General features: G+C 38.5%; 1 protein-coding gene across 1 annotated transcript in view; it reads right to left on the bottom strand.

The window, feature by feature from the left end:
* Positions 1-8,691: 8,691 nt before the first annotated feature.
* LOC103156727 (transcriptional repressor p66-beta-like) overlaps positions 8,692-13,820 on the bottom strand; it is an 8,723-nt gene continuing 3,594 nt past the window's right edge. Inside the window, exons 2-3 of the mRNA XM_016664544.1 lie at positions 12,222-12,351; positions 8,692-8,853 (exon numbers count right to left, since the gene is read on the bottom strand). Of these exons, the coding sequence (XP_016520030.1) occupies positions 8,692-8,853; positions 12,222-12,351 (292 nt within the window). The remainder of the gene's footprint in view (positions 8,854-12,221; positions 12,352-13,820) is intronic.

The raw sequence follows: 13,820 nt of genomic DNA, 5'->3' as shown, positions 1-13,820 counted from the left end.
GTGCTTGATTCTCTCTGATGCATGTGTCAGTTGGGTGGAGATGGCAAATACACCCACAAATGCACCATTGCTCCCACTTGAGCTCCTGGTTTTTTGAACCCAAGGAGGTCACGCCTCTCTCTCTTCACCAGATCTTGTCCCAGCAGAGTTTTCTTGTTCTTCTATTGGCACCAACACAACAATGCGCCTTACATCTCTATGAAGTATCGTTGAGGGTATCTTCATTGGGAGTTTTTTCCTCGTCTTCCTTGTTTGTCCTCCAGCTTTCATAAGTGGTACAGGGTAACTTGGATAAGTTCGTACATACACATCTCTTACAGTCCCCTTTTCGTCACTGTTTACACTGATCACTTTGCCAAGTTTGTATTGACCTCTCAAAGCATTTTGGTCCGCAATCCAAATGATGTCTCCAACAGCAACATTTCGCTTCTTTGAATGCCATTTACTTCTGACAAACAAATTTGGTCCAGCTAGTTGACTCCATTTTCTCCAGAATCTGTCCACTTCTGTTTGCATGAACTTTAATCTCTTGAGTGGATAACTTTTAAAGTCAAATGTACAGTTATCACTTTTTGGACCAGTTCTCCCAAGCAGCAGAGAGTTTGGTGTAATGTAGCTTATGCAGTCTTCTCGACTGAGTTCTCGCATCTATTGGTCTTTCATTAGCCAGATTAGCTGCCATATACAGGAATGTTTGAAATTCACTCCATGTAAAAACTCCATCTGACCCTAGATTATGCAATGCTTGCTTGCTTGACTATCTTTACAGCTGCTTCTGCTGCCCCATTCCTATGGGGGGAGTCTGCAGGGTGTATTTTCCAGCTCCACTCAGTTCCATATTTCAAAGCTTCTTGTTGAATTTGCTCTTTGTTTAGTTGGTCCAAAAACAGATAAAGATCAGCCAGGACAGGTTTGGCTCCAATAAAGTTTTTTCCGCCATCTGACCATAACTTCCTTGGATGTCCTCTTAAGGCTGTAAATCTTTGGTACGCTAACAAAAATCCTTCACTTGACTGATCACTTACAAGATCTGTGTGAATAGCTCTAGATGACATGCAACAGAAGATGATACCACACACTTTAAGTTTAGCTCTTTTTCGGGCCTCATCCCTCACTTCATAAGGTCCAAATAGATCAATAGTAGTAAACTCAAATGGTCTGGCAGGCAGAGTTCGTTCTGGTGGAATATCACCCATTATCTGCTCACATCTTTTTGCTCTTATTTTCCGGCATGTCACACAATTATCCACAACTTTTTTAGCCAATCTTCTGCCTCTCACCACCCATGCTGTTTTTCTCATCTGCAGTAATGTTCCAGCAATGTCTTCATGATTTACTTCATGAGCTTCAAGAGCAACCAATGTGGATACCCATGAGTCATATGGTAAAATGGGAAAAACTCTTTTGTCTTCATTAAAGGATTGAATACGACTCCAACATACCTGGAGTCCAGAATCTTGCTCTTTAAACACAACTAGTCTGTTTAAAGTTGTGTCATGGAATGAAGTACTCTCTTGAGCAGCCAGGAAAACATCTCTCAGTGCATTCTCATACTCTTTAACATTAAGTCACAGATGGATGGTTGGTTGTTTGACATCAGTTGAAATTTTTATTTTCACTTTTCTATCACTTTGCTGGCTTTCCAAAGTGAGTTTCCACTTTTCAACAGCTCTTCTCACCCATGCAATCACTCTGACCAGTTTAGAAAGACTACTGTATCTTCTCTCTTGAATTAACTGCTTGGCAATGAATGTAAGAGGAGAGATTTTGAGCTGACTGTCCTTTTTTTCCCCACTCTGTAGCTTTTAAAGGATTCTTTGTCACATCCTCATCACAAATTTTTTCTTTAATTTGTTTGGATTGTGCTCTGGTCATCACTGCTGAGAAAGCTTTTCTTTGGAGCCTTGCAACACTGTCTTTTGCACCCATACCAATGTCTTTGGCTGATTTTATCGGCCATTGTTCAACAGGTTGCAATAGGAACTTTGGTCCATTTTCCACTGTGAATCCTCTTGAAGGAGGACATGCTCCTCTTGACAGGACATGCTCTGCGACATTGAGCTCACCTGCTTTATCTGAAGTTCTGGTTTCTTGGAAAGCCTTTCTCACCAGGATGGCTCATTTTTGTTTGGTGGGTGTGACTAGCCCAATGGGATCAAAAAGACTAGCTACTTGGCTAAGGAGTTCTCTCCTAGTGAGAGGATTTGGAGTATTTGTTCTCACTTCTTCTTTTAGGTTTTGTCCCACCTTCAATTTTTTCCTTCTTTTTGAGAAGTTGATTGATGTCATCACATACAATTTATCTTCTTCCACCAGATATCCCACTCCCAAAGCCTTATTATCATCCTCTTTCATCTGATTAAGGAGTGTAAGACTTTTGTCTCTGCTAGGTAAGGACATTTTTTGCCTCCCACTTTGACCTGATAGGTCCCATGGTTTCAAAAAGAATCCCCCAACTTGTAAGATCTCTTCCACCTTCTTAATGTGTTTGTGCAAAAGTTCTGGGTCATTGTCAGATGTTAAAATGTCATCGACATAACAGTCTTCTTCCAGGATCCTCCGCTCCTCTTTACAGCTGTCAAACATGGGCAGTTTTGCTGTCTCTCGTATTGCTACTTGGGCAATACATCCAGCAGGTCGATCCCCAATGTTAACTCTGGTAATGGCAAACTCACCGATCTCCTCTTCTGAGCCGTCTCTCCAGAGGAACCTGTGTAGATGTCTCTCCAGGTCCTCCAGCCACACAGAGTTATACATCTTTTTAATGTCTCCCAGGGCAGCATGCAGTCCCCTTCTGAACCTGAGTAGAACAGCACGAATGGGATTTAAAACATCAGGACCTTTCAGCAGAATATCATTCATACTTAGACCTTCAAATCTTTGACTGCTGATCCATACTAAACGCACAGGAGTGGTCACAGAATGAGGATTTGGCGCCACCTGATGGTTTACATACCATACTGGTCCTTTCCAGCCATTTAAAGTTTCTTCTGTTAGCTTTATTGCTGCTTTTCTCTGCACCATTTCATGCACCTGGTTTGCATAGACAGTTTTCCATTCAGGCTCTTTATTTAATCGTCTCTCTGTTCTTAAGAAAGTTGATTCAACACTTCTCCTGTTATTGGGAAGACAAGTGGGTTCTACAATCCAAGGATACTTTGCATCCTAGTGGGGAGCATCACTGTGGTTATCTGCTTGCACATAGGTAAGACCTTGTTTAATTATTTCAAGTTCTTTCTCCTCCATTAATGTCATATCTTTCCCACCTGGTTGACATGTCCCACAGCGACATCCACCACACTTTGGTTCACAAGCTGCTCCTATGCTCTCCCACCTCCACCAATCAATGAACTCTTTATTGGTAGTTGTACTTTTGCTTTCTGCTTTAACTTCTTTGAGACTGCAGACTTCTTCCAGGAAAGTCTGCGCACTTTACAACAGCAGTGCGCATAGAACGAGCAAAGTGCGTTTCTGACCTGTGTGCTGCCACGTCGATGTCTTCACAAAGATCCGGATGAGCTCCTCCCACGGTTATGCCGAGTGGACTGTTCCACAGGACCAGGTCTCCAACAACCTTGACTCTTTGAGGGGCCAGTTTGCCTTCTCTGTGGCTTATTAGTAGCTCAATGGTATCTGGTCTTTTAAGGTCTTCCAGGCCAACATCTGGGAAAAACTTTTGCAGCTGCAGTGGTTGAATGACTTTATGCACTTTAGCAATTTCACTAAGTCCATAACAAATGAGTTGGTGAGCTTTCACTGTGCCTTTGGGGGTTTTAACTCTCACTTTTAACAGGTATCTTTTTGTTCTAACTTTGACTGGCATTTCCCCAACACCATGAACAACTAATGTTATATTCTCACCTTCTAGGTTCAATTTTTGAGCTGCTTGATGAGTAATGTAATTAGTATCAGAAGCCAAGTCAATCAAAGTGCCAATTTTCTGGCCTCCATTTGCAGCGATTTCCAACAGCATTAAAATAACAGGTTGCTCTTTTAGTCCATGTGACTCCATAAGCCCAGGGACTTCACCCTTTGTATTGTTTGTTGATGCAGTCATATTTGAAAATGCTTTTCTGTATTCTTCTGCTAGTTCTGGTGAAAGTTCAGCTATGAATTTATTTCTCCTGCTCTTCTGTTAGTCTATTTTTTCTTTTTGGTTTATCAATCCCAGACCTTGTAAGTTCACCTTTTGAGCAAAGGAGGATATGATGATCTGAAAAGCTCCCTTTCTTACAATCTTTGTTTCTACAAAGTTAAGTGTTGATACATTCAGCATCCTCTTCATGCTTTCTCAAACACCTTTTGCATATGTCCAACGTCTTTACAATGTTGAGCTTTTCAGGTACATTCATTGCTTTGAACTGTTTGCAGAAGAATATTTTATCTCCATGTCTTGCGTCTCCACACACAATACAGGCATGATTCTTTCTTGTGGATCGAGTAAAAGCATGTCGTTTCTCAAACTTCTTCTCAGCTTTTTCACTCACTCCAAGTTGCTCTAATTTCTCTAGAACTTCCTCTTGTGTTTTTAAAAATTTGAGAAGACTATCAAAATGATTAACTGGTGTAACTGCATTAGCAGGATTAACCATAAAAACTAGCCAGTCTCTCTTTATAACATCAGGTAGTTTACTCTCTAGAGATTTAATAACCAGAGGATTTTTCATTGCTCCAATGTTACCTAACTCTGTTAAGTCAGCTAGAGCCTTTTCAATTGCTTGAATGAGATCTATGACTTTCCTTGGCTGGTTTGCTTTCAGGGGTGGAATCTTCTCAAGCTCTTCAATAATTTCTAAAGCAATGTTTGACTTATCGCCATACCCATTTTCCATCACTCGGAACATATCTGCAGCAGTATCATAAGCAGGCAGGTGTAATTCACTACATATCCTTTCATCTACACTATCCAACAACTGAAACATTTTCACTTCAACTGAGCCATTTGGTTCTCCCTGCTTCTGCAGACTTTCCCAGTCTTTTCTCCATCTGTGAAAGTTTCTTTTACAGCCATGAAACTTTGGTAGATATATGGGTCTGATCTTTACAATGGGTGCGGGTTGAGCTAGTATAGATGCAAGGTCTGCTTGAGCTGCATCTGATTTACTCTTCTTCTCTGCAGTCGTTTTATGCTATGGCAAACTGATTTTCTTGTTTGAAGTTTCTTTTTCATCAATTTAATTTGTTTTACTCTGTCTTCTATATTGTCCCTTTCTTCTACTGGAATCCATATTTCCTAGGTCACAAAACTTTTAATAGATTCCTGGATCACATTCTCCACAAAGGACAGCTGCACCTCATATGCACTTTTGTTCACAGTTAAAACTTTTATGTCAGAAGCATCATTACATGCCTTTTCTGCCTCTTGGATTGCAGTATAGAGCTCATCTTGACCATATATTTTCCACAAATTAGACTGAACTATTTGTTTGACTTCTTCTAATTTTGATTCACAGTCATTAATAGTCTTTTCCAAATCAGCTTCTTGCTGTTTGTCAAGTTCACCAGCCTCATCTTCCATCTCTGCTAATAGTCCAGGTTTGTAATCATCATTTGAATCACTTACATGTCTGACATCAGAGGTAAGTTTTTTGAACTCCTCTCACAGTTCCATCTCTGTTATGTTGGAAGCGTTTCTGCTCAGGAAGTTTGCTTGCTTGGTGAAGGAAGATTTTGCCATGGTGCGATCCAGCTTCAATTGTTTCACTGACTTTCCAAACATTTCTTCAGTCATTTTGGATTGTACAGCTGCGATAACCTGATGTCCTCCTTGAGTTGGTTCGTTGAAGCTCTCCTTTATCAGGACTTCACTGTCATCTGGTCTTCAGTTGATTTCCAACTGGTTTTCAACTGTCAAGTTTTTTGGCCTCTTCAAACCACCTCAGCTTCTGCCCAAACTTGAAAAGGCTTTCTTCCTCCAAAGAGACGCAGAAACAACTCATCTCAGCGACATCTTTTTATTTCTCTTTTCTTTTGTCTTTAAATTACTTCAGTTTACAATACAAGACCACCATGATTTTGTTTGAGTGGTCAGAGTAGACACAAAGAGGTCACCAAGCAGGTTGAAAACCTACAAACAAATGAACCAAAATAAATTACAAATCACAATGAGCTAATTAAGCAGTTTACCAGGTAATATTACCAATCTATTTTTAAGTTAACAGTGAATGAAAAAATAAATAAACTACATTCTAAACACATAAAACCAATTTCATCACCAAGGCTAATTTGGTCTTCTGAATGCAGATGAAATGATTTAAACTGTGCATAATGTCCAGTTCCTACCAGTGGTGTCTTTGTGGAAGCTTGAAGCCGAGGTTCTTTGTCTGTAGAGATCATTCTGAGCACAGGTGTGCCAAGTTACCTTATAGGCTTCTGAAGGCTTGAGTGAGAGAGAGATGGGTGTGCTTGATTCTCTCTGATGCATGTGTCAGTTGGGTGGAGATGGCAAATACACCCACAAATGCACCATTTGCTGTTTTAACTTGACAGCCAGAATTAATGTGAGTGGCCACACGAAGATCTTAAAAACTCTTCCCATAAAGCTCATGCAACCAAAACAGTTTCTGTGGTGCCTTTTAAAAATTCAGACACAAAATCAAAGCGCCACTAAAGCCACATAAATTAAATCTCCCATTTATCCCTCTGTATCCAGCAGATGCTCAGTGCAGCGGATTTAGCTCTTCATGCAGGGCCAGTCCACGGTCGTATGAGGCCTTGAGCAGAAAATGACTTCGAGGCCTCTCTTCCTGCTAAGAACATCAGCACCACTAACGGCATTTCACCCTGGATTTAGTAAATTCTGGGAGAAGGGGGTAGTTTTAGAGTTACGGCCCTGGGCCTTATGGGCTGGGCTGCAGGTGTCTTGTTGTCTGTCTTTGTGCTCCTTCCCTTTACAGGAGCTGCTGATTCATTAATTTGCAGCACAGAACATTTAAACCTGGCCGTCTCCACCTTCTGGGGCGCCTTTGGCGTCCACTCTGCTCTTGACGCTTGTGGTGCTCTGCGTTCAGCTTCAGGTTTCCACCTTTTGCACATTTGAGTTTGTCTTTGTTTTTGCATCCCAACACTTCCAGATGCACTCATACAACACATCCAAGCATTTGCATTGCACCACTGATACTGACATCCACAATCCATTGTTGTTTTTGTTAATAAATATTCCTTTTTATGCACTTTAACCACTGCATAGTCTCCCGTTTTATTATGACTTTGAGCCAGTCGTAACAGCCATCCTAAAAAGCAATCAGTTATAATTGCAGGTTACTAATTTGTATTTGTGAACAAACAGAGCTCAAATTCAAAGACTAAACTCAGAGCATCAGATGGTCGCTGTGGTAACAAAACAATTTAACTATGTAAAAGTTCGAAGAACAATCTTCAAAGTAAACTTGCTAGTTCCTTAAAATTAAATGTTAAACAATTTCAAATCTTTGATTTATGTATGTTGACACCATTAAATCAAATTTAGCAGCATTGATATTTTCAATAAACAAATAGTTTCAACACAAATATGGTCTGTGTTAAAATGTTAGCAATTATGGGGGACATTATGGAGATGCTGACTTAATTTGGATTAAACAGAAGCGCACATAATTAATATTCATTTTAACTGTATTTTTTGATTTGTCATTTTTAAGACTCTATGGTTGTGGGTTTAAATAGTGTTTCACTGGTGATGTATTCCAGAAACATATAACTATCCAGTAATATTTTACATTGCCTGTCAACTTAACATCTTTTAATACAAAAACACAGTGGACCGCCTCGATGCTAAAACCACTGGGTTTAGCAAGTTTTCTGTGAGAAAGCCTGTGTAATGAAACGTTGCATTTGTTCCAAAGGCTGATCTTCCAGTAACCAACATCGGTCTAATATTTTGATGCTCTAGTGACAGTGTCCGCTATCACTAAATTAAAATACTTTCATTTAGTGGTTTTGTGTATATGACAAAAACATTTATGGTCATTGTGTTAATACAGTGTGGTCTGATAAGTTTAGCCAGCTGTAACTCAAATAAGTTATAGCTGGCTTTTGCCAGTTTGATGTATTCCCACTTAGGACGTACTGCACTAATCACACCTTATTTATATCACACAGGAGACTTTTGAGAGGTTTATCAAGTCGTTTTAAGAGCAGAAATGCCTGCTTGAGGCTCCTGGTGTTCCAAGTCCAAAAAACTTAAAAACTGTTTCCCAAATGTGATTGTCAGGCTCATAGTTGAAAATGCTTTAAATGTGTGTCCACTTGAGTATGCTGGATTTAAAGGAAATATCAGTTATGTTCTGCAAAAACTTGCCAGTCACATATCAGTATCACACAGTTGTGTTGAAACTACAACACACCTAAACATGTACAGGAGTGCTTGGTGAACCCCACCATTGTCCTATGAACAGACATGCTGTTAGGGTATTTTCTAATCTGTAAAAATGAACCACACAAAGATCATGAGTTTTATAATGAGATAAAAAGTAGAACTTAAAAATGAACAAGATGATAAAAATAAACAAATAAAACCTCAAAAATTTCTAACAGATGCTGTCTAGAGCACAAGACATGTTAGCTGTTTTGGTTCATATTTACCTAAGACAAGCATGTAAAATGAACATCCTTGATAGAGCAATGGTCCTATCAAGGATATTCATATTCAATTTTTTTTTTTTTAGATTCAATATTCAAAAAGCCTATTCTCTTCTAAGGATATAAATAATAAAAAACACTAACCTTTTGCACAACGTTCTCCTTCTGCATCTGGCTTTGTCTAAGCTTCTTGAGCAAGACGAGACGGGCTTCTTCCAGGCGCAGCTCTTCCCTCAGAGCTTTGATCATCTGCTGTCGCTCCTCTCCTGTTTTTCCCTGGAGAAAACACAGACAAACACACATACACAGTAACTACTTTTATACAGTAACTTTTACAGTCATGGACTTTTAACTAAAACCATTAACTTTTGTAATGATACTTAGTTGAATTGCCTCACCAAGGTCCAACCATGTTTCAGATCAACATGCGAGTGGTGAAAGAAGAATGGTTATATGCCAGTTTATGGAAAAACAGATTCAGAACAAAAAGCAACAATTTCACTGAATATTTTATACACTGAAAAGTTTTAAACCTACGGTGTCTAAAGTGCAATTCTGGGACCATTTGCGGTCTTCACAATGATTTTATGCTGCATATGGGCCCCATTTCAAGAGTGGCCCAATTGTGACTCATCAGCCAAGATAGAAGATTCAGATATATGGTTTTAAAGATTTTATTTATCAAGACTAAGATATTACAAAACAATCAGCACTCAAATTTATTGAGCTTGTATTGACCCTTCTAGACCGGAACGTGTCGCCGGTGACGCATCCAAATTTGCAGTACCGTAATTCCGCCACACTTGGGACTTTCTAGCCAATATCGGGTTATTACGGTAATTTCACAGCTGTAGTCTTGGAGGCTTTGGATTCAAACTGAATTACTGTGGTGAACAACTGAACCTGTGGAGCCACTATGTTGTAAAATAGTAACAACTAAACAATAACCAACATATCTGCACCTAAAATGTATAGATGCCTTTTGCTTGTTTGGGGACCATCCTATTGTCACTGAGGTGCAGTGGTGGTTTCTGGAATGAGCAACACGGGCAACCGCCCAGGGCGGCATCTTGAGGGTGGCAACCGCTTTTCCCCTCTCCCATGAACTGGAGGACCTGAATGTGAACAGGTCCTCCAAACCTGTTCACATTCAGAGGGATTTTGCAAACCCCCCAAAATCCCTCTGAATTTTTTTTTTATAATTAAAAGGTCCAGCCAGTGCTAAATGTTCTTTTGAAATTGTTTATTGACCCCTGAGAAGGTGTATTTGCATTGTTAGACATTTTTTAAGCTATTAGTTAACAATGGTCTCAAAATGACAATATTATTGTTTATCACAATAATTTCTGGGACAATTAATAGCCTGGCAAAATATGTTATTGTGACAGTCCTTTGTATGTGTTCTACCACTAAAATGTGCATTGAGTTCATTCTTTTTTGTTCAGTAATCACATGACAGAATGCATTAATTAGAGATTGCTACTGAATCTAAAGTGTTTCAGTTAAATGTTGAAATTTCAATTGATACTCACTAATAAAATTGTATTCCCAGCTGTCACTATTCTAACATAATCTTATTTTTGGAGTTATACTTGTGAACAAAAGCTGTAAAAAGATTAATTTTGGGGGATTATATGACCAGTGGTTTGCAGATGAAGAAACTAAAAATATGTTTTATTATTTTGGAATATTTTTGAAAAATAACCAAATTTCAAGGAAATTAGTGAAGACCAACGGCTGTGGCCATCAATATGTATGTTACAACTGCAGAAAAGCACATAAACAAAATAATACATAAACACAAATAAATACATAATAAAAAACATCTCGTCAGGAAACTGGATTATGGAATTACAGAAGCAACCAGTCATTACATTTTAGACTTGAAATAAAACAATTTTTAAAATGATTTTTTTTTTTTTTTAACCATGGCTCTTTTAAATTTGACTTTACCATCAATAATAAAGTGATTAACTAAATAAATACTGATTGGCATACTAAAACTTCTAGAAGTAAACAAAAATATTCTATACTAGGGGTTGTTGATGTTTCTCTAAATAAACATTAGCGATGATGATATAATGAATAAGGCAATGTTTTGTGATGTACATCAAATGAACTTTGTGTTGACATCCCCACTAGGCATGTGCGATGTGGCATAAAATTCAAATCACATTATATATTGTGAGGGATGGCAGTAATGATATGTATCACAATATAATTTACATACAACTTATAATAGAAACAAAAAAATTAATATACTAATCGAGTGGAATGTATGCATAAACGCTTGTTTAACACTGGTTTTTGTGGATGCTGTTCGCATGCAACATACGATTTTATGCAACAGCAACATAAAAGCGTTTTGTTTTATGTTGCTGCCTATCATTGCCAGGTCTCCCTTAAAAAAATAATTGTAAGGGAGATCTGGCAATAATAGGCAGGAGCATAATCTCAATGATGACTACCTGGTTAAATCAAAGTTAAAAAAAAATAAATGAAAAATATATTTCTAACTAGAAACACTAACTTTAATGTAATAATGTCTGCATCAAATCCTTCTTTGTCTTCTCAGTGTAGTTACTGGAACTTGTAGTCAGCTGTATTTCTGGTATTCAAGCACATGCTTCGTGTTAAGGTAGTAAAACAAATTGCTTGTATGTCCTCTCTTCCACACACTTTGCAGATTACAATTTTCTTCTCCTGATCTGAGCGTTTTACTCTGTGCATGGTCCGGTGGGGTCGTCACATTCGCGCTTCCTGCTTGCTGCGCTCCTCCTGAGCATTGCGCTAAGACCACAGGAAAATAAACCTGAACCAAGTCCAGATAAGTTAAGTTTTTGCACCTGCCTTTTTAGCAAGCTCTTCCCTTGTGCTCTCAGCCACTCGGTTTTTCACTTGCTCTATTTTGATACCAGATGATTGCGTCATAAACAAGCATTATTGCAGTTATCTGGTAGACTATCGTAGGCCGAATTTCTATTATAGCAATTTGGTCTACGTATACGTAGAAACTTATGCGGTATACGTTTCTACCATATACTATATATATTGCACATTTCTACTCTCCACTTTGACATTTAGCACTATTTTGACAACACAATGTTTCCGCTAAGCATGTGAAAGTGGTGGAAATCTCCTGGGCCCAATGTTACACAACGAGAGCACAAACTCTACATTATATTTGGTACCCCACCATCAGGAATCATACTTTCCTGGTTGAATACTTACAATCAGGAAAGTATTCCTTTTCCTGATTGTCTTCATTCACAGAGAATCTACTGCAAACCAGGTGTGCTCATATCAGCTTGGCTTTTCATTTTTTATGCATGATTGTTGGCTCTAAAAGAATCAATACTTCCAAGTGGTACCTAAATTGAAAAACTGTCAAAAAAAAAAATTGAGTCAAAAATAGTAAAATACAAATAGTAAATTCAAAGCCACCAACCATATGAAATATGAAACTCTAAATTTCAAAAACTGAATTTTTAAAACTAATTTAAATTCTGTCAGAGATAGTTTTTTCACCCGCTGTTAAAATGTATCTCCAAAGGTATGCTAAATACTTGTCATAACCACATTAAGACAGAGGCAAAACTGAATCATGGTGTACAAAGAAGAAGTGGGAGCTGTTCTAAATTAACCTTAAAAATCTCCAAGTTAGCCTGGTGCATGCGCTCTTCAGGTCGAGGTGTTGTCCTGGGACTCGACGCCTCATTGTCTGAAAGTATGATGACATCTGGAGAAGGAGTTTGTCTGTCACGATCAACCTCACTAAAAAAAAGAATAAAAACAAAAAGTTAGAACATCTAAAGACTGAGGTTAATCCAAGACAAATCAATTAGATGTATTTTTTTTCACTGCACGAAAAACAACTAAAGATGTTTTTCCACTGGCAAGTTGTGCACTAACTGGTTTACGTGCAGTTCAGTTCTACCTCAGGTAGCGAGCTTTTCCATTATATGCTCTGTTCCTCACTATTGTGGGTGGGGCGTGTGCATGCAGCAGCTGTGGTCAACTCTCCACTGATGTTTGCACCAACACTCAGCAATGGAGAACTTCAAGGTTATGGTTGTGATTCTGATTAACTCAAAAAACTCATATTTAATTTTGTCTTCTATCAATTTACTACTGGTCCAAACCAAATGATAAAGACTGAGATCTGCTGATTATTTCACTATACATATGAATATTCTGGAATTTTTTTAAAATGTGCAGTCCTTAGGATTTAAGTAATGTAAAAAGATGTAAACCAATAGACATGCTTGAACTTTATTCATTTATTTTTTTAAAAAAAAGAAAAATTAAATTCACATCACATCAAGTTAATACTATGCAGTTCCAGAGTTTGAAACAGTTGGTGCAAAAACTAGTCCAGTCAGAAAACTGACCACAGCTGCACCGTTTCTCTCTTCTTTATTGCTGCCAGTTCTTCAAAGCGACATGCTGCTGGCAGCGCTGCTATATCACGGCCATTCCACTGTAAAACTTGAACGCATGTGTTCCTAGCACTGCTCCTGATTAAACTCAAAATAGCTTCTTTGTACTGAGCAGCTCTCGGTCCACAGGTAAACCATAGTATTGCTTTTGCTGTCGGGTAATAATGAGCCAGTCAATCAATGCCGTCAGCTGTCAATCAAATCACTTTGGTGGCATACCTGGCTCGGTATAGCTAGTACTGGCCCTGGATAGGTATGAAAATCTGAGAACAGCTGGGCAGAGTCATGCTGAATTTGCTAATGGAAAATGAATCTGGTAGGGGCGGACCGGACCGAACTGGTTACAGGTGGCTAGTGGAAAAGCGTGTTAAAGGAACTGGTTTGAGACAAGCACTATGATTGTTACTAGAAAATCTGAATATTCAGACAATTAAGAAGATAAAACATGGTAAGATAAAATTTAGATTTTTCTTCTCTGCAACTTTGACATCAATGGAAAAAAAGTACTTGATGCATTTTTGCTAAACCAAAACAGGTAAATCATAGAGATTAAAGATATTAAAACGTGATTGAATAGCTGTGATTTAATTTCTTATAAAGATCATGCCGCATTTATCTCAATACATAATTAAAACGCATATGGGCTTTTCATACAGACCGACTACCTTATGCAATAGTTCACACTACACGATTTTTTGCCCCCATTTTCCTCTTACAATAATCTTACAACGTTGGGCGATCCAAGATTGTCGCTGGTGATTTCGTACCCGATCATCCTGTAGTGTGATTTAGATCGTCGTGTCC

Source organism: Poecilia formosa, unplaced genomic scaffold, assembly GCF_000485575.1.
Source record: "Poecilia formosa unplaced genomic scaffold, Poecilia_formosa-5.1.2 Scaffold495, whole genome shotgun sequence".
NCBI lineage: Eukaryota > Metazoa > Chordata > Actinopteri > Cyprinodontiformes > Poeciliidae > Poecilia > Poecilia formosa.
Note: the sequence above shows the minus strand (reverse complement) of the source record. Positions and strands in the feature narration are given on the sequence as shown.